Below are 21210 nucleotides of genomic sequence, written 5' to 3'. Positions count from 1 at the left end.
CTAAATAGCAGGCAAGTGAACATATCCTTGTTCTGGTTTTTGTATTGACTTGTGCTTTCGTTTGAAATGTATAGCTAGGTCCAGTCAACATACTGTGAAGTGTGAATACAATTTCCAATCAATCAATCAATCAATCAATCAATGGGAAAAGCAACATGTCGAGGTCTGCGCAGCAAGACACACAAAACTTTGTATTGAGTTTGTGCTTGAAATGTACTGTAATTCTGCAAACTGTTAATAAATTCTTCAATCAATCAATCAAAACAATCCTGAAATCATTATGTCCTTGGTAGTTAATCTCTATCACTAAATAATTAAGCTTGTCTGTATCCCCAAATTGGCATCAATAATCAAAATGTGATCTATTCATTTAATTAACGTGTTCCACAACAATGCTTTTATTCTGACGACAATCGACTAAACCGGAGATCGTTACTTATGCTAGCATCTGCTGACTTTATACAAACCATTCACTATTGATGTAAACGGACGTAAACTCCCTTTTGATTGGTTGTTGGTGACGCTGTACGTGCGCAGACGCTTCCTGAAGTTGACTAGCAGCAGAAGCAGCAAAATAAAATGGTAAGTATGAAAAGAAGAAAACCTATTCTCTCTTTTAAAACGTTGGCGTTTGGAACACGTTGCCTGCATGACGATGCTGAGTTTGGTTGACAGAGAGGCCCCAGTGGGGTTCAAGGGGGGGCAGAGAGAGAGCCTTTTATGTTTTTAGTCAAGTCCCATCCCGTGAAGGAGCGGATCACATGACAGCTCCACTATATGCATTCATCAAGCTTCCTTTAAATCTCTCTTTAGTTTGCACGGTTTGATTTTAGTTTGGATTTTATTTCCAGTCTACTATTTTTATCTACAGTTAGCATTGTCATATTGATGACGATAAACCCTGGTTTAGATAGTGAATTTGTGTCAGCCGTTCAGCTTAAGCTATATAAGCTAGCAGGCTAACAACTAATGTCATCACACATCTCATCGTTTCATCAGTCACTTTCTGATGTAGTAATCATTCCAAATCCAACCATTTTGTATTCTAAATATGATTTTGAAGTAGGCAGGGTATTCATTGCAAGAGGCCGTGTTGTACTGTACATCAGAACTTTTCATTCATCCTCTATCTTTCTACTGTATCTACCATTCTTATTTCTCTCTACACACAACCATGTACACATTTCTTTGAGGACCAGCAACTGGGGGAGATACCATTGTATGGACTGTGACTGGGTCTGACCACTGTTAAAATGACGTTTCTATTGTTTATAATATTTCACCCATCTTTCATAAGCTTGAAACATCAGTCATTACTTTGCACCCCATTGAAATCACTAACCAGCAACCACTAACAAAACTGATGTTTTGTGTGATGTCAGTCTATTTAATTCATTCACTTTTTAATTTCTAATATCAGTTTTAACCCCTCGTTGTCCTGTTTTAAACCATTATTTTGTTTTTTTTGTTTCGTTTCCTCTTCCAATCTTTGATCATGCCTCATGTTGTTTTCTCCACACACATCCTGCCTTCCCACCTATCTCACCCGCTCCCCTCCTCCCACCTCCCCACCTTGCTTGTCTCCAATGAATCAACCAGGCTGGTCACCGGGTAAGTGCCCCATGCTCCGTGTTGGATCCCTGTTCTCTATCTCTCTCTCTCTCATCTCTGCTGGGTGGAGGGCCTGCCTCGCACACTAACTAACAGGGGAATTAGGGATTTAAATGGGACACAGCTGTGGAGTTTCACAGCCACTGCCAGGTCTGCCAGTTCACTGACAGTAGTGGATTGTTGTGCTTGGCAGGCAGGCATTTGATGCTCTGCTCTGGTCCCCAACTAATGATCACTGATCTACAGAATTGAAGCGTGTAATGAGGAAATAGTGTGGTCAATTATGGGTTTTATATTGAATATGACTTGTGGATGTTTCTACCATTGATTGACCCCTGTGTTGTGTGAAAATTGATTGATTGAAGTATTTATTAACAGTATGCAGAATGGGTACATTTGAAACAAAAGCTCAACTCAATACAAAAACTGTTACTGTGGACGACACCTTGATAAAGCATTACACTTGTTTACAACAGGGTCCAACATTTTTTAACATAAAACATAGGATTCTGTAATGTATGTGTGTGCGTGCGTATTCTCCCATTCAGTTTTATTAATTGTTGTTTCCTTTTTTTGCTTTGTCAAGCCTGACAATATCTTGATGTATATGTCTTGAATATGCACTCTGATCCCTTACTTATTCTCTCTAGTCTAGGTCGTCCTCAGGCGAGCCCTCCTTGCCAGATATTTCTTCTGGTGTATTCTGGATTACAAATTTCTTATCAATTTCACAGCTTATTATCTGGTCCATATTATTGCTTGTGTATCCATGACACTACACCAGCTATTCTTGTGGTCACGACCAGCGTAATAGTGCTGCTAGTACTGCTATGAAGCAGGAAGATATACAGTACCTATATAATCCTAAATCCTCCACAAAAAATGAATTACCTGGATTCTATTTTCACCCCCATCATTTTTACTCTGCATTCTCAAAAAAAGGCAAGGCTTTTGTACACCGACAGGTGTGTAGGAGAGGGTAAAGTGCCCGACAATGAAAAAGAACAAGCACCCACACACTGTCTTCAAATGCAGTGAAAAAACTTTAATTAATAGGTAAACATATAAATGTTTCGGCCTATCTTTTGGATAGCCTGATGAAGGCTGCATAGGCCGAAATGTTGCTAGTTTCCCTATTCAAGTTTTTTCACTGCATTTGAAGACAGTGTGTGGGTATTTGTTATTTTACTCTGCATTCTCTGAAAGTACAGATTCAATTTGTCATTTTAGCGTTGGCTATTCAAAAATAGCAGATCACAAAGTCACTTTGTGCCACGCTGCAAACTTGTACATCTGCTATTTTTGAAATTTGTTGAAAAAATATTGAAAGAGTGAGAAAGGCACTCATTTAGAAGGCATTTGTAGAATGAGGTCTTATTAATGGGTTATTATTAAATAATCTCTCTGTCCTGTGCTGGTAGTTGGTCCTGGTGTTAGGTGACCTGCACATCCCCCACCGGTGCAACACCCTGCCAGCCAAGTTCAAGAAGCTCTTGGTCCCAGGCAAGATCCAACACATTCTCTGTACAGGCAACCTCTGTACCAAGGAGAGCTATGACTACCTGAAGACCCTAGCTGGAGACGTCCACATTGTCAGAGGAGACTTTGACGAGGTGGGTTGGTGTAGTAGTAGTGTACATGTGCACAGTTACGGGATATACAGTATACAAGTGTGTTTGCACTCCGTTGCACAGCTGCAAAAACACACAAATCTCAATCGGATCACTGTCAGTCTCAGAAGTACTTTAATCTTAAAGTGCAATACTTATACAGTACATGCATGTATAGTTCAGTTCTTTCTGCAGCTGTAAGTCCTGTCAGTTTTCAAGGATGCCCACTCTCGGGACATTGCACGATAAAAGCATTAACTAAAAGCCCACAAATGTAAATGTAATTCGGCTTCCTCTACTTGTTGATTTCCTGTCAGATTTCATCTCAGTAAAGGTAAATGCTGAAGAGCGAGTAGTGCTCTGCTTGAGGGGAAAAAAATAATGTACATCAAATAAATGACAGCACAACAATCTCACTGCTTTATACCTCACCCATCTCATTGAACAGAACCTGAACTACCCTGAGCAGAAGGTTGTGACGGTGGGCCAGTTTAAGATCGGACTGATCCACGGACACCAGGTGATCCCCTGGGGGGATATGGCGAGTCTGGCGCTACTGCAGAGGCAGTTGGATGTCGACATCCTCATCTCGGGACACACACACAAGTTTGAGGCCTTCGAGAATGAAAACAAGTTCTACATCAACCCCGGCTCGGCCACAGGGGCCTACAACGCACTGGAAAGGTATGGGAACAAGAGACCGTTTCACAGTTGGGAATAGGATCAAAGCCGAAATTGTAGTCTGGTCAGTTTGAGCACATGGTTGGAGGAAGGAAGGTGGCCAGAGAGAGAATCAATAAAAAACAAGACCTATCATCTCTATGTGTGAAAATACTAGTTAGGTTGTAGTCATTAGATTATCATGTCACAGAGAGTTAAGCTAGAGCTACTCCTGTACTGCAGAAATGAGCTGATTGTCCCAATCACCGGTGTCACTTCAATGGCATTAAGTCTTAACTTTTTCCCGGCAGCAACATCATCCCCTCCTTCGTGTTAATGGACATCCAGGCATCTACGGTGGTCACGTACGTCTACCAGCTCATCGGAGACGACGTCAAGGTGGAGAGAATTGAGTACAAGAAGTCGTAAAGCTGGAGTGAAGGAGTATGGAGGGAGAGATTGCAGCAGAGAAGAGGGAGGAGGAGGGTGAGGCTTGGGGTTGGCGCACTTGTTGGCTACATGTTTATCGTTTCATTCCTTTCCACCTGCGGCTTCCTGGGCCACTACAACACAATGTTAATGCTGTACCAAACTGTTTGCTAACTTAAACTCTAAAAGAAAAGAATGTGTATGATTATATAGGTTTATATATGTCATCAACGTTTGCTTGTGTCCAAGCTATCGTTTGGTATCTGTAGAGGATGCAATAACGTCACATGTATTTGTATTCAATGGGAGGGGGGTCATTTGGTGCCATTTTTTTAATTTTAATTTTTACCTCTTAGCTGTTCCAGATCTCCTGTTAGTACATGTAACCCCTGAGAAAGTGTTCTTATTGTCATTTCACCCCCACAATAAATATCTAATTTCACTCATTTAATCGATAGTAGTTGCATTAGTTATCCAAACCTTTCAGTTTAATGTGAAACATAAATGTAACATGGAAATGAACATTGTGGAATGGGAGGAAAGCGTTGACTACTACGTCTTCATACCAAAACCTTCATACCGAAAATGTCATTCTAGGCAAAGGCAGATCTACAATACAAGTTCATAATCGGTCCCATTTCCACTATTTGTCATACAAAGAAGTACTGCTTAAGTGGTTAAAGAACATAACTTGCGCAGCACATGCCCAGACCAGAGAGAGAGTGTGCTGTTTGATGGAGTTGTAGTTCACACAAAATCCTCTGCAAGCAGCCCCTGTACCCCCTTGTAGTGTCCCAACAGAATATTTTCCTGTACAGTGTAAAATTTACACTGTAAATGGTTACCCTAGGGGAAAAAAAAACACTGGGCCAACACATTGGCAGTAGTGTGAGAGAGAATTTTTGTTTTTCTGATGCTGATCCTGATCCAGACTGTGTGTGGCATTTGGCTAAACCTGTGCCCAGAGATAATTTCCACAGGGGTTCCATCCCCTGTGTCTAACTGCATGTACCCTGGCTGAATTACAGTAGGACTGAACCCTGGAAGGCTGTCTACCTCCGGCAGACCAGAGTTTGACACCAAGGTCAGGAGGCACGTGTGCTGTTGTGTAGTAGGTCATCTGGCTAGAGCTGTGTGTAACATTAGCTTCCATTCATCTCCATTGAGGATCAAATGCGCGCCACACACACACACAGCAATATCATCCGTTAGTTTAACTAAAAGTGTAGAGAGAGAGAGAATTACATGCTCTACCTTAAGCAAGGCAATAGGCGTGCCATTCTCAACCCTTTGAGCTACACAGGGAACGGAACCCCCAATCCAGTCATAGATCTTGATCAGAATCAGAATGCTTTATTAGAGCATACTAGAGCCATTATTTGACTTTTTACAACATCGGTATCTGCAATTGAAGTCCATGTGTCCCAACCTCAAACCTCAAACCTGAAAATGCTTGAAAATATTAACATCCGTTAATCGGTGGTCTAGGAGTAGGACTAGTATCCACTGAACAACACAGAAGCAGAACCTTTTAAATATTTTGTGTCACACATCGGAGGAGAGGCTGTCACCGTCCACCCCTATAGACAGTAAACTCAGACATTCACTGAGAGAATCATCAGGTCCTTCCTCAATGTCCAGATCCAGGTCATCCCACAGACTGCTGCTCCTGGATCCTGGTCACAGATTCATGCCAAATGCCCCAAAAAAATTTGTTATTTGTGCAGTTCTTCATCCTCAACTTATAAAAAATATCAGTCAAATCCAATGAGGTATAATTTAAAAAAGGTAGAAACCTATTCATCCAATCTACACTGTAAAATCCAACGTCATAATTTAATTCTGAAACAAATGCTTCCATTTGTACACAGAGTTACAGAACCAAAAGGTTCCATTTGATTCCTCACTATCAATCTTTTATGCTGGGGACACCCTGGAACCCACCCAAGGACTCCTGTATGTGGGTCCCCACTACCCAGACTCCATGTTGAGAACCAGTGCAGTAGAGCTCTGTCAGGACTCGGGAACGGATTTAAAAGATTATAGTATACTAATGCCATTTGATCAACTTACGTTTCAGCTTTGTCTTTTTCTTTAATCCAGGCACCTTTGCGGTGTATTTTATGGTCTTTCTATGTTTTGATGTTGGTGTACCAGGAGATCTGTGTTTTTTAAAACAAAAACAAGAGTTTGTATTAAAGAATTTAGTTACTCAAAATAAAAGGCTTAAATTCCTATAAAGTGCCAACATGACTAGAATTAGCAATATTAATAAAAATCACACCCGTGTGAACTGAGTGGTGCAAGGTCTTATATAGCCTGATCAGCTGTGGTCTGACGTAATGTCAGTGACCATGGTAACCATGCTCACCTGTGCACGGACACGTACGTACACAGGTACACAAACATACAGACAAAGCTGGTTGTTGGAGTGGTTTGCACCACTCAAAAAATAGTATTAGATTTTTTTCCAGTAAAGCTACTAGGTGCAGGTGCAACTATACTAAATACACATTTCTGTCTCTGTAGTACTGTACTGTATGTACAATAGTGCTAGGTAAGGAAATTAGAGACGAGATTTATTTTCAATATGTAATAAATTAGATTATCTGTATGGTGTTTAAGATTGGCTTCAAGATAGCTAAATTGTTAAAAAAAAAAAAAAGAAGATAAAACAATACATTAAATTATATGAAAAATTGTTTCCTAGTCCTACCTTCCTTGTCTTTTGGCATGGATTTTGGAGAGCTTGGATTTCCCTGCATGCTTTGCACCACTGTGTGTCTGTTGCTTTGAGCTGCTGGGAACTTCTGTTTCACTTGTATTATTTTCTAGTGTACGCTTTACCTCAGTCACAACAAAACTGTCCCTCTCTGGACTGTTGTCTATGAAAAACATCAAACAATGAACACATAACTTTAATTTACATAATCATGCAGTGAAATGAAATGAGAACAAATTGCATCATTCTTACTATTCAACACCATTGTATTACGAGTCTGACATTGCATTTTTTCTCTTATTCTATTTCTTAAATATCTCCTTATAGTTTTCCAGGACTGCTTGTTTCTATATATGGCTAGTGAAACAACCACCTTTGAGGATCAATAAGGTTCAATGTAAGTTATCAAATGATGCTGAATTGCAACAGCAGTGTGCATTTCCTCCACGTTTCATCCTACATGCAATGGATCTGCAGCGATCAGGTTTAGATGTGCAAGCTTTTCCTTTTCCCTTAAGTCAGCAGCACATTGTCCCACACAAAATACAAACAAATCAAATACGAACTGCATTTCTCTCACCTGTCCTTATGCACCTGTGGAGCACATTCATGTAATGTTGGGTAATAAGGTTGCGCACGTGCTGTGCACTGTAGGATTCAGCTATAGTATACAGATACTCCTTCTGAGCTGGGGTCAGCTCTGCGTTCTAGAGGAGAGAGAAAGTCACTGGCTCACTAGTGTCTTTCATTCCATGCTGTTAGAAATCTGCCCAAAATAAAATCTTATGGCTTTAGGTGATTATATTCTGCATTGCATTCAATAAGATTAACTTGAATCACCGGGCATAACTATTTTAGGGCATGTCATATAGACTTTCTTTTCTTTTTTTTAATACTTAAAATAGCAGATCTACAAGCTCACAACGTGTCACAATGGGACATGTTGTGAGTTTACACAGGCTAATTTGCACCTGAATACAACACAATACCATGGCATGACATAACATGGATTTTCACCTTTAAAAATGGGGCTGAAGTCATAGTTCTGCGAATGTGAATGATGGGTTCATGCTGTGGAGAGTGTCTAGCCAGGGGTCTCCTGACCCTCAAACCACTGTCCGAGTTCACACTGACATCGAGCAATACTGTTAACAAGAACACCACAACTGTCTAATGTAGCTCTTGAAAATCACAATAAAAATCATCAGTTTTCATCTCGAGTTTTTACAAATGTAATCAATTGAACACATAACCACTTGGTTACATTTGTACAAATGGATACATTAATTTAACACAGGTTTTTACTGTGCATCGGACCCAAGACATGCCTCCATTGCCTTCTGTTTCTTATCTCCGCTACAGTGTCTCCCTCTTCTTGTGATATGTTTTGAATTTCATTTCATTGATCTAGGTTGCATTGAGTTGAATTGAACTGAATTATGACCAATGGATTGAAAAGGAAAACTTTGTTTAGTACTCAGCATAGACCGTATGTCTTTGCTGTAGTTAGTGTGTCAAACCAAAGCATTCCTAATTAGGACACCAGCCACCAGCGTTCTTCCTGTTACAGCTCAGGCAGGCATGACCCAAATTCAACCTCAGGTGTAGTATTTCCTCTAGTTTCCACAGATAAAGTGCACACTGCTGGGTCTTGAAAAATCTGTCTCTCGGGTTTCAAACCAAACAAGACACTGACGTATTTTGTTGATTCAGCATGGAGATGGTGTCTATGTGTCCGAAATGCTGACTGGGTTGACTGAGAGTGAGTTGAAAGAAAAGTTAAACTCGTGTTCTGGATTCAAATATGCTTGTCTCTACTCTCTTCTCTAAATTAAGCTGTCATTTTATTAACTATGTATATCTGCTTTTGCCTTAATCATGGAGGAGTATTTTAGATTTGAATGTTTCATTAGTTATTCAGAACTGATATTACTAGTATTAACTAGAGAAGGAGCATGATGAACGTACCGCTATTTGAATCAGGTATCCCTGTTAACCTGCAATTTGAAACAAGTTTCAGTTAGTATAATCACAATGAACTGCATATTGAATCATAATATTCCCTTATTTCATTTCTAGGGAACCTATAGGTTAAAAGGCATTTGTTTTTAATTAATAAAATAATTATAGGCAGAAAATAAAAAGAAACGATTAGCAGATCATTATTCACAGTGAAAAAAATGCTGGTACAGTATCACTTTACCTGGGCAAAATGCTATCTGGATGCTCACTGTTCACTTTCTGATTTTCTGCAAACGTCACCTGCTTTTTCATGGCAGGAAGAGGTGACGTTGCAATGAGCAGGTGGTCAAGCCCACTGACCTTGGACGCACACATTTCTCAGCTGGTCTAGGCCCAAGCCCTCTTTCCTGTGCCTCCCCTATATGCTGTTTCCAACTTTCCATATCATCTGTCTGCAATGATGGAAGAAGTACTCACATTTTTTATTGTAAAAATAGTCTGTTTTCAAGTACAAGTTCGATACTCCAAATTTTACTTGATTAAAAGCAAAAAGGTACTGGCATCAAAAGACCACTAAAATTACTCGTTATGCAAAATGTCCCATTTCACAAGTTTTCTAAATGTATAAAAATCCTTTGAAAAGCATGCATGGTTTGGGGTTGTAAATCGGCTATTTTCAAATGGCCAAAGTATGTAGTTATAGGTCTGAAGTATTTTTGTAATAATATTAATAAAAATCTACAAAGTAACTATAACTGAAGTTTTCAAATAATTCTGGTCGAGTCCAAGTACGATATTTGCCTTTGAAATGTAGTGGAGTAGCCTAGAAGTCAAATTATTTAAAATTGGAAGTACTCAGTAGAGTAAAAAAATACCTCAAAATGGTACTTAAGTACAGTACTTGAGTAAATGTACTTTTAACACCACTGTCTGTCTGTATAAAGAAAATATGCAAATAGGATAAGACTGCCCACTACCCGTTAGAAGAAAATGTATGATATAAAAAAGTAGGGCTGAACTGGTCTCCCTTGTTGTAAATTCATAATATAGCCTATTAATAATATATTAATAATAATTAATAATAATATATTAATAATATCAAGATATATTGTATCTCAATGGGACTCACCTGTATACATAAAGGTCAAAAAAACAAATACAGATCCATATTCACTGAAGGTCCAAACCTATAACTTTAGAATGAAGGAAAGGCTACTGTCTAATTGTCTTGGGCAGACGATTTCTTTAGAAGTGCATGCTGGCTCCTATAACTAGAGGGCCCTGTAGGTGTGTTCTTGAACAGGTATCTATGTCCAATCTGCATGGGAGTAGCACCTTCAAAATAAAAGCATACAGCTGTCACTTTTGAAAAAATAACATGCTAAGCAAAGATTGTGGTTAACAATAACAAGACAACACAAACATAATATGTTTGTGTTGTCTTGTTATTGTTATTATTAAGTGAGTAACTGAGTAATTCGTATGTATATTATACATACGAATTACTCAGTTACTCACTTAATTAAAAAGAAAAACACAGAAGTGCTATACACCTGTGCTACATGCTCAATAGGATCAGTCTAAATCAGGGGTTGTCAACTGGTGGACCTTGGACCGCTGGTGGTCTGAGAAGGTTTGTTTGATAAACTTAGACCACAGCTGTTGGTGGGAGAACAGTGGAATTAGACATCATCATTAGCCTATCAGTGGTCATTTTAGGAGGCTTGTACTTAAAGCTTAACTATGATCGATGAGGATCAGTTCATTGACATGAAGTCCACAGACTGTCAAGAGGCACATGTATGAAACACAGTCCCTTGTGAAGTTACGTTCTGGATGAGTTGTTAGAATCCCTAGAGCTTATAGTAAAAGCAAAGTGTTTTTTACCTTTTGGAACTACATATTTGTGTGAGTTTTTTTCCCCACACTGGCATACCAGAATTGGTACAGGCCTACTGTAGATTAGAGCCATAAAATGACACTACTAGACTTAGACTTGCACCACTATAGCCAAGAATAGACAGACTGCAACTCAAGATAAAACCTAATCATAGCCTAGCCCATATCCCCCGCCGGCCCGCCTGACACCACAGTGGTCCACAGGTTGATTAGTCATGGCGGTAGTCCCTGCTTGAAAATCAGTTGAAAACCCCAGTTCTAAATATGACCCATATGTATAGGAATACATTTTGACCTAGCACTGTGAATTTGACCTTTGGATATTTGATGGGGGGAGATAATAATAAATGTAACAAGTGCTATCCCCAACTCATCTGCATTATAACACAACCAAATTGGTTTATCACCCTCACGCTACGTTTTTCACTCTCCTCATCGATGGCAAATTAAGGCTGAGTATGTGATGAACTAATACATGTAGATATCAACTGGACAATATAATAGTAGAGTTCCATCCTTAATTAATGTAATTTGTTTTTGTTAGTCCTCATTAGAATAAAATACAGTCATGCCTGTATTTTTGTGGCTCCTTATTGCTGGTCATCTGTAGGCCTACTGCCAAATTGGGTTATCATTCTGCTAAAATATGTTGTGTGGCTTAAGATGAACTTCCAAGATTTCACGTACTACCATGGAAAACTGACCCTAGTGAACGAAAAGGTTGTCCTGCTGGAATTTCCTCAGTGTAGGAAATGCCAGATGTGTTAAAAACACATCTGGCTGGCTGACAGCCTCACCATTACACAGTCTGAACCATTGAAGGTTGCTGTTGTCCTGCATGCACTCTATATTTTTGTTTCCTTTGCACCCAGATAAACTCCAGTGTCTCATCACCTAAGAATTATTCCACACTATGAAGTAGACATGTTGGTGGTGGTGGATGAGGTTAGCCTGGCATGGCCATGCAGACAGACCTGGCAAAAAAAAAAACACATTAAAAGTCCATAGCTACTTGGCTGCCACATAGCATCATGTCTGAAAGCGGGATGTTGGAGGGCTAGCGCTCCTCAAACAAAAAATAAACACTTCACTTGCTTCACTTACACAATATTCATATTTGACATTGACCCTATGGAATTTCCCTTGAAATGGACCCTACAGTATACCATAAAATAAGGTTACGGACATATTCATCAGAATCAGCACCCTTAAAACCCCCTAAAAGTGTTATTTGTGTTTTTGTGTATTACTGTATACACACAGACATAAGGAAAGTCCTGTATAATTGAGTGAAGACACCAAATTAATGCAGATGCTGCCATACAGGTGTATAGGCTAATAGACAGGTTTTTTTTATTGCCATAAAATAGTAGGCTAGGGTTATGTTACAATCTCGATGATACTTACTAATTAAGTTGTGTTCCATTCAGGTCAAACAGAATCATATGGTACTTCTATTGTGCATGTTGGCTCACTGGAAAAGGCTCTGTTTATCATTGGTAGGCTATTCGTGTCATTGGTATCGCCTGTGAAAGATTAGGATGTAACATTACCCTACTAATTAATCATGCCAGGCTGCTGTGACAATGCCCATCTACACGCTCACAACACCTCACGTGCTGTTGTGAGCTTGTAGATCTGCTGTTTTCTGGAAATAGTTAAACTTTTAGGCCGAGGATTAATTGGCGCTGTTTGACAGACCGTCAATATGTAAACAATGAGCTGATACTACTGCTGAAACTTTGTGGGATCAGTGCTTATTAACACATGGGGTCACATCCACAGGCGAACGATGCATTCCTACACTACAGGCGGTCATTTGACTCAATACTATTATCAAAAATATTCCATATTCAATCTTTTAAAGTATTTTTAAAGTAAAAATGCCTTGTATTGGCAAACTTACTTGATAAAGGAGTTATAACTCCATGGTTCTGACTTTGCTATTATTATTTATTATTATTATGTATTAATAATTACGTAACTATATAGTTACCTATATAGGCCTAAATACAATTATATACATAATATATATAGGGGTATCAAGTATCATATAACAATTAAGTGAAAACTAGTTTTTAGTTTTCATTGCTTATTACTGTTTAAAGTTCCCTGCTGGGCGACTGACTGGGCGTTAGTAAACAATGACGTCAGAATACTGCGCGTTGCTTGTTGCAGCAGCAGTTTGGTTGGCATAGCTCTGCCCCGGCTCCTTTTGTTGTTTTGTTTTACAATTTGTCTTCTGAAGATGTCAAAAGTAGGAATGCTGAGAGCGTTCGTCAACGAGAGATTGACTGTGGCAGTCGAAGATATATTTGTGCAATTTGAAAGAACGATAACAGACTACGAGGATGAAGTTACTCGTTTAAAAGCGGAGAACATTCAACAACAGACGCGACTGGACACCATTTTGAAAACTCAAAGTAGTAGAAGAAAAGGTTTGTTTAAAAAATAAACAATACAGCTCTATGACTTACAAGTTAGCCTACTACTCTGACTTACTACTTAGTGTGCAATGTGTGCATCTTATTCGTATATGTTATTTGTGACTAGCCTAAGATTTAGACTCTCGTGAGTCTCGTGGATGTATTGATCGATTCGATTCTGACATTTGATTGAAAATGTCAGAATCGATAAATACATCTACGAGTCTAAATCTTAGGCTAATTTGTAACATGATAACTTTTAATTAGGCTATGCCACAAATAAAGACGCATGTTAACATGTTACCTGTCAAGTTCCACATTTTTAGCTGGATATCAATGAATATCAATGAAATGAAGCAGTCTTGAAGACTTGAACCAAGGCTAAATTAAACTCCTATAGCCAGCCTAGCCCTAGAATAGCTAGGGGTTAATGTCCTCATTGAAAGGAGTTTACATTATGCTTAATAGTGTTGTGAATAACTTCTGTTAACAGAGAATGTTGTCTGTATGAATCTCGTGGAATAGTGCAGAATATACACGTTTGATTGATTGAAGTACAAGTATTTATTAACAGTTTGCAGAATTACAGTACATTTCAAGCACAACTCAATACAAAAACTGTCAACTGTGAGTGGACGACCCAATAAAGCATTAAACCTAGGGTCCACCTAACTTTTTTGGCAAAACACTAGCCCAAAATTTGAACTTTCGTAGATGTATGTGTGATTGGGCTAAATGTCAGAATCGATAAATACATCTACGAGAGTTCAACATTTGGGCTATTAAAACACCACTGATGGTGTGATATTATGATATTTGTTCAAATCCATTTCTGCTCTGTTGTGTTTGTTTCATTGTTCTCTCCCAAGAAGAGAACTAGTTTCTTTTTGCATGTCATCATTATTATTGATATATTTCACTCTTCCCTCTAGAACCTACCCAGGTTATTCCAGAGGAGGTTTCCTCTGTGCAGCAGACGAGTCCCAGTCTGTGCCAGGAGCAACCAGAGCTGCTGCTGATTAAAGAGGAACGGGAGGAATTGTTTCTAGGGCCAGAGGAGGTGGGCGTCTCGATGTTGACATTACTGTCGGTGAAATATGAAACTGATGAAGTTAGACCTTTGTCTTCACATGTCAATCAAAGCAAAACTGAGGACAACAGAGAGACGGAGTCACCAGTTGGATCCTCAACTGCGCAAATGAAAGTTGATGGAAATCTAACTACCAACATTAAGCTCCTCTCTTCAGACCGTTTTGAAACTGACACTGAAGACAGTGATGAGGATCAGGAGGATACTGGGGAACTTAAGTCAGGTTTATACATGCTGAAACCAAAGAACGCACAGCTCATGAAAGGACAAAATCCGTCTGTCAGTAACAAGACACCTGTTGAATTTACAAACCAAATCCCAACTCCTCTTTGTTGTAAAATCTGTGAAAAATCATTTCCAAGTAAATTGTCTTTAATGGTACATGTTAGAATTCATTCAAGAGATTGTGGTTTGTGTGGAAAACATTTAGAGGCTTCAGAGAGCTTGAAACTTCACCTTCAAGCTCACAGTACCTGTAATATTTGTGGTAAAACATTTACATGGGTTTCAGGTCTTCAAAGGCATATGAAGGGTCACACTGGAGAGAAACCCTTCAGCTGCACAGTTTGTGGTAAAGTATTTAGCGAGAAAGCCTATATGAAAGTACATATGAGGAAACACACAGGCGAAAAGCCGTTCAATTGTACTATTTGTGGAAAGGGAATATATGCTAAAGGACTTTTAAAAATACACATGAGAAGTCATACTGGTGAAAAACCTTTTATTTGCCCATTTTGTGGTAAAGGGTTTGGCCAGAAAGCAAATCTAAATGTACACATCAGAAATCACACAGGGGAGAAGCCCTTTGGGTGTAGTGTTTGTGGAAAACAATTCACAGAGAATGGAGCACTGAAAAGACACATGGCAACTCATACTGGGGAAAAGCCCTTTACCTGTACAGTCTGTGGTAAAGGATTTGTTCGTGAGTCAGTTCTCAGGAACCACATGACGATTCATTCAGCGGAGAGACCTTTTGTTTGCATGCATTGTGGACAACGGTTTGTCAAGAGTGGACAGCTGAAGAGACATGTGAAATTCCACACAGCACAGAAGCTGTACTCCGAATGCTCCCTTCCAGTGGACAGTTTAGAAGAGCAAAGCGCCAGCTGTAGTTTTCAAATGAAGGACGAAACTTGAAACATTGATTTGGTTTCAGCATTTTACTCATGCTTGTATTCTTTTATGTTGCTTGCTTATGTTAGAAATAAATTATTGAATTGATTTCTAGCCCTAAAACTGACATTTCCATTCCAGATACTTGTTCTGTTAAAGGATAACTCCAAACTAAATTACATAGGCTCATTTTCCTACTTATATTGATCCCAAATGCCCCTGTCCAGTTTCCCCAGCAGACCAAAGTATAGAGCGGATTCCATAAGCATATCACTTTTTGTTGTGTTCAAAGGTGATTTTTTTAATCAATCTGTTATTAGTTGTCATTACACCCAGCAGACCAAAGCATAGAGCGGATCCCATAAGCATATCGCTTTCTTTTGCGTTCAAAGGTGATTTTTTTTCATCAATCTGTTATTAGTTGTCATTACACACGCATCCATGCCTTGGTTGTCCCACACGAGCCATGGCAAATCACTTGGGATCAATAAGTAGGAAAATGTTACTTGTGTGCACTACTAAATTGGAGTCTGGAGTGTGGGACGATGCAAGGTTTTATCATATTCCATACTAGTTTGAAGTTTCCTGATATCATGTGTGATAATAGTGCAGCATAGCTGTAACCTCTATAAACGTGTTTACTGTTTATTTGGTTGTTCACAACAGTCAGTGAATGGGGCATGATGACAAACTATTAACTAAAATTAAGTTACATGTTCTGTTGCTGGTGTTTCATAAGGAATACATTACCCTAATGAGTGAGTAGGCAGGATGTTCAGTCTAGTTTACAGGTAGTTAAGTGTAATGAAGTAGTAGCGATTGAGGAGACCATTAATTCCATTACAGAACAATCTGTATTTAGCTACAGCATTGTATAGTTACAGTAAAACATCAGGTCCAGAGGTTTGTTTTTCACATGGTGCACACAAAAGAAACATCCATCCATCCATCTTCAACCGCTTATCCGTAGTCGGGTCGCGCGGGCAACAGCTCCACCAGAGTGCTCCAGACTTCCCTCTCCAGAGCAACATTAGTGACTTCCTCCTGGGGGATTCCGAGACGTTCCAAGGCCAGTGAGTCGATGTATTTCCTCCAACTGCGCCTTGGTCTGCCCCGGGGTCTCCTCCCAGTGGGACGTGCGTCGAGGACCTCCCTAGGGAGGCAAAAGAAACATCGCTCACTAAACTACCATTAGATCTGATTTATATTAAAAAATCACACCTGTGTGAAGTGAGGGGTGCTAATATATTAAAGTCTAACTCATGTTGATTAGGTGATGTGATGTAAAACAAACAGTGACAAAACAAACATTAAATTCTCTTTGTTAATGGCATTTAATGTTTGTGTTAGGGACAAGATGACGTACATTTTCCCTTCATTGTCAATGGCGTTTAGTTCAACAAACATTGAACTAAAAACAAACATTAAACCTGTATATAGGAGGGGCTAGCACCCCTCAAAAATATATCTGATCTAAGCTCAATGCATTGCATTTGTGACGCATTGTGAGCTTGTAGATGGGCTATTTTCAGCAAATAAGTTATAACTGAGTAGGCTATACATTGTGCAACATCAAGGGCAACATCAAGATATCAGGCAACATCAAGATATTAATGTATTAAGTGTTAACTATTAAAGATGGGGTAAGTGATTTTCTTTGGTTAATATAAGCGTTAAATACTTTTGTTTCATGTCTCTCCAGCTCTTCATTGAACAGAAAATGCATTTTTTTGGGATACCATTTTTATTTTCTCTATCCTGAACTCAGACAGGATAAAGATTAAACAAGTGAAATTGGAAGTGATGACAAGAAATGATAAGACAAAGTTGGAACTGGAACATTATCAAAATGAAGCTGTTAAATGTTTAGTTTCCCCCTGATTGGCTGAAATTTGGCAACCCACCTCAATAAAAGGTTTTGTATTAACAAAACCTTTAATATAGATAGTCTATATGGATAATAATATATATATATATGGATAATACTCTATATATCATAATAAATATTGACCAGTAGGTGGCGGTATGTACCTAAAGGCAATGTTCACATTTTAACTAAAAGGAATGGCGTCATAATTGTGCGCGAATGCTTGCGTTGTTCGGTTGTTGACAATCTATTGTATGTGGACATCCATGGTTTTATAGCTGCTATTAGTAGTTACTAAAACGCCTTATTATTTTCTTCTGGAAATGGCTAACGTGCAAATGCTGAGAACATTCGTCAACGAAAGATTAACTATGGCCATTGAGGAGATATTTGTGGTGTTTGAAAGGACAATAATTGAGTGCGAGGATGAAGTGTGTCGATTACAAGCAGAGAACGATAGACACCGGCGGCTGCTGGACGTCATTCTAAAACCTGAAATTAGGTTGTATAGAACAGGCATGTATAATAAATAGCATGTTTTTTTTAATTTGCGCACAATGTATCCAATTAATTCCATTGTGAGGAGGAGGAAATGTAGCATTGCTGTCATTAACGTTATTGATTTCTGAAACTGAAATTGATTAACAATATGCAGAACATTTCAAAAGAAAGCACAAACTCAATACAAAAACGTACTGTGGACGACACCTATGACCTAGCTCTGGTCCATAGCTCTAATATGCTATGGACCAGAGCTAGACGACACCATGATTAAGCATTACACTTCAAATCATATAAAGGAAGTAAAAAGGGAAAAACAAATATGCAGTGAGCAAGCTTTAGTCTCACACACGTTACAATTTCAAACTTGATTTCAGGTGACATAATTATCTTAATAGGAAGAAAAACATGACATGGGTCTGTGCTTTCCAACAATGTAATTTGATCCCATAGGTCCCCAGATTTCTGCCAGTGAAGAGGGCTTTTATGAGCAACTGGACAGGAGCCACAGTCTGGATCAAGAGGATGATGAGTTTCCACTGATTAAAGAGGAACTGTTTGAAGGCCCAGGTGAGACAGATTTCTCAGAGGTGACAAGTAAACTACTGCCTCCAGTAAAAAGTGAAAATGAAGATGAGAATCCTATGTCTTCAGAGCCCAGTCAAAGCCAAACCGAGGAATACCAAGTTACAAAACTTCGAGTCAATACATCAAATGATGGCCATCTCATCTCTTCCTACTGTTCTGAGACTGAAGACGAAGATGATGATTCTAAGGAGGTCAAGGACCCTCACTCATCTTTAAACATGGAAGGACTATGTCTGTCCCTCGCCGATGACTTCAAGACACCTCCAGAATTGTCCCAAGAACCGAATTCAACAAATCAAAGATCAACCACTTCAACTTGTAAAATATGTGAAATGTCCTTCATTAGTTGGTCATCTTTAATTTTGCATGTTAGAACCCATAAACGAGATTGTGGTCTCTGTGGGACACATCTAGAGCCTTCTGAGAGCTTGAAACATCACATACAAGCTCACAGAACGTGTAACGTTTGTAGCAAAAGATTTGATTGTATGTGGGGTCTCCAACGGCATATGAAAAGTCACACGGGTGAAACGCCATTTAGTTGTCCATTGTGTGGCAAAAGATTTCGTCAAAAGTCAGCAGTGAAAACACACATGATGACTCATACAGGGGACAAACCCTTTAGTTGCAAAGTATGTGGAAAACAATTTCATGTTAGGGGAACCTTAAATAGACATATGAGTGTACACACAGAGGAGAAACCTTTTCCATGCACAGTTTGTGGGAAGCAATTTAAAGACAATAGCTCACTGGCAAAACACAGGAGGAAGCATGGGGAGAACACCTCTGCATGTACTGGGTAATGATTTGTTGAAGTGTGGAAAAAACATAGGCCAGACACTGTAACGTGAAATCTGTGCCACAATGTCAACTAGCCAACCAGAGGCAATACGTTATTTCCTGGACCACCTATTGCACAATCAATCCCACTGAGGATAGTACAGTAAAACGTAACCACTTAAACCCTATTATACTTTGTTGACCGGGATCCCCCAGGGGTCAGTACTTAAAACTCTTCCAGCTCATGACTGCTTGTATCACTATTTTCGCTGAATGTTTGTCTAATTATGACAGTTGTGTTCAGAATATGGTTAAAAATGTTTTGAATCAACAGAAGGGTCAATCTTTAAGGATTCAGCTTCGAGTTTAGATCAATGCTGAATAGTTAAGTGGTTTTGTTAGATTGTGTGTGGATAACTATCCCGGTACTAGTTGCTCCCATTCCTGCCAGACGCCCAGATTAACAGCAACAATTTGCCTGAGGTTAAGACGAATTCTACAAAAAGAATCCAGGTATGATCTACGGAGCGCCATCAAAGCTGCTAAAAAAAGACCATATAGGGCCAAACTGAAAATGACTACAGTTGATGGGATTGCAGGTGGTAAGCAACTGTGATGAGTGCCACTGCCTATCACTTTTCTGTCTTCAGTTTTAATCCCCAATACGTACTTTGCTGAGCCAATCATATCATCGCTATGAGGTACACACTCACACAAAGCTGGGCATGGGAAAACATTAACTGAGCATCAAATGGCACACCACCGATCTCAGTAACAGTCTTTCGAGGGGCGCTAGCCTCGTATGCCCAGCTTTGAGTGTTTGTGTAAACAAACATTGAAGAAAAGTGTGTAAACAAATATTGAAGACAAAAGTGAAGACGCAAATTGTGATTGGCTGGAATGAGATAACATATTACGATAAGAGCGCCCCTCACTTCACACGGGTCTGATTTTCTTTTCCAGGCAGGTTTCTGAACAGCTGACGCTGTTATATTCTTGTATAATGTAATGTTAACTTAGTGTACTGAAAATGTATACGCATTTGAGTGCATTGTGTACATAGTCAATGTAGGACTGTAGTGTTTGTTTTTGGGGGAGGGATTGTGTGTCCTTTGTGTTAAAGCAGATTATTTCTCTATAATTTAAGACAGTAAAGGCACATGTCAATGAAAGTGCAGTAGGACGTGACCATGTTTTGACCTGGTTGATAGTTTATCATTTGACACCCTGGACGTTACGGCAGAGCCAGGTCAGTGCACCACAGCAGGCTTTGCCCAGTGGGACCCTCCTGGCCTGCCTGGGACGTCTCTGGCAGTGAGTCCACCAGGTTGTCCCTGATCACTGTCCCTGACCATCACAGGTCAGCTATAGTGTGTGTCTTGACTCAGCTTCTCGATGTCCAGGTGTGGGTGCCATTCTCGTTATGGCAGGTGGATCGCGCCAATGATATCCTACTGTCATGTGACATTTACATGAGAAGAGAGAATTTAGACCTGACAGTATGACTCAAGCTCAACCGCCTGGGCACCGTGGCTTTCGACTCCCGATCCTGACGGCCTTTGCGTGTCTTCCCCCCATGTCCTGTCAGATTACTTTCAACCAATAGAAAAGGCCAAACAAAATGTCATTGGTATGTACTTTTCTGTATGTGTATTGTGTACTGTATGCAATAGCCATTGTGCCGTTTCCCCCCAAGTTCATTCAATTAAATCAGTACATGGATTTATACATGTTCCAGTCAGTTTTGTATTATGGTTAAGTAGTAGGCTATAAAAACAACATCGGATGTGCTGCGTTGGTCTGAAATGTCATAAAATTTCAACATCAGCTTTGTAAATTGTGTTGGCATAGATCTTCAAAGATTACAATTTAGGCATTTAACAGACACTCTTTATCCAGTGCAACTTAAGCAAAAAAAGATTTCTTACCTCACAGTTCACATATATTGTTTT

General features: G+C 39.4%; 4 protein-coding genes across 5 annotated transcripts; 3 read left to right on the top strand and 1 right to left on the bottom strand.

Moving 5' to 3' along the window:
- The first annotated feature begins 421 nt into the window (after positions 1 to 421).
- Positions 422 to 4761, top strand: vps29 (VPS29 retromer complex component). Its single transcript, XM_079527174.1, has 4 exons — positions 422 to 582; positions 3033 to 3224; positions 3670 to 3905; positions 4193 to 4761. The coding sequence occupies exons 1-4, from the start codon at positions 580 to 582 to the stop codon at positions 4308 to 4310; spliced, it is 549 nt and encodes a 182-aa protein (XP_079383300.1). The 5' UTR covers positions 422 to 579; the 3' UTR covers positions 4311 to 4761.
- A 126-nt stretch (positions 4762 to 4887) lies between these two features.
- On the bottom strand, positions 4888 to 9369 carry fam216a (family with sequence similarity 216 member A; the record flags this gene model as incomplete). Its single annotated transcript, XM_079527436.1, has 3 exons — positions 4888 to 5986; positions 7613 to 7739; positions 9295 to 9369. The coding sequence occupies 3 exons, from the start codon at positions 9367 to 9369 to the stop codon at positions 5856 to 5858; spliced, it is 333 nt and encodes a 110-aa protein (XP_079383562.1). The 3' UTR covers positions 4888 to 5855.
- Positions 9370 to 13050: 3681 nt separating this feature from the next.
- On the top strand, positions 13051 to 16663 carry LOC306942437 (uncharacterized protein). Its single transcript, XM_079528316.1, has 2 exons — positions 13051 to 13331; positions 14252 to 16663. Exons 1-2 carry the CDS (start codon positions 13142 to 13144, stop codon positions 15544 to 15546), a joined length of 1485 nt encoding a protein of 494 aa, XP_079384442.1. The 5' UTR covers positions 13051 to 13141; the 3' UTR covers positions 15547 to 16663.
- A 972-nt stretch (positions 16664 to 17635) lies between these two features.
- LOC306942439 (uncharacterized protein) lies at positions 17636 to 20430 on the top strand. Of its 2 annotated transcripts, XM_079528319.1 has the most exons (3): positions 17636 to 17905; positions 18344 to 18460; positions 18545 to 20430. In XM_079528319.1, exons 1-3 carry the CDS (start codon positions 17713 to 17715, stop codon positions 19279 to 19281), a joined length of 1047 nt encoding a protein of 348 aa, XP_079384445.1. In that variant the 5' UTR covers positions 17636 to 17712; the 3' UTR covers positions 19282 to 20430. The 2 variants fall into 2 exon arrangements, with proteins under 2 accessions (XP_079384445.1, XP_079384444.1); XM_079528318.1 differs by having other exon boundaries at positions 18344 to 20430.
- Positions 20431 to 21210: the final 780 nt, after the last annotated feature.

This window comes from Electrona antarctica, assembly GCF_951216825.1.
Source record: "Electrona antarctica genome assembly, chromosome: 18".
NCBI lineage: Eukaryota > Metazoa > Chordata > Actinopteri > Myctophiformes > Myctophidae > Electrona > Electrona antarctica.
The sequence above is the reverse complement of the archived record's forward strand: the minus strand, read 5'-3'. Positions and strand labels throughout refer to the sequence as shown.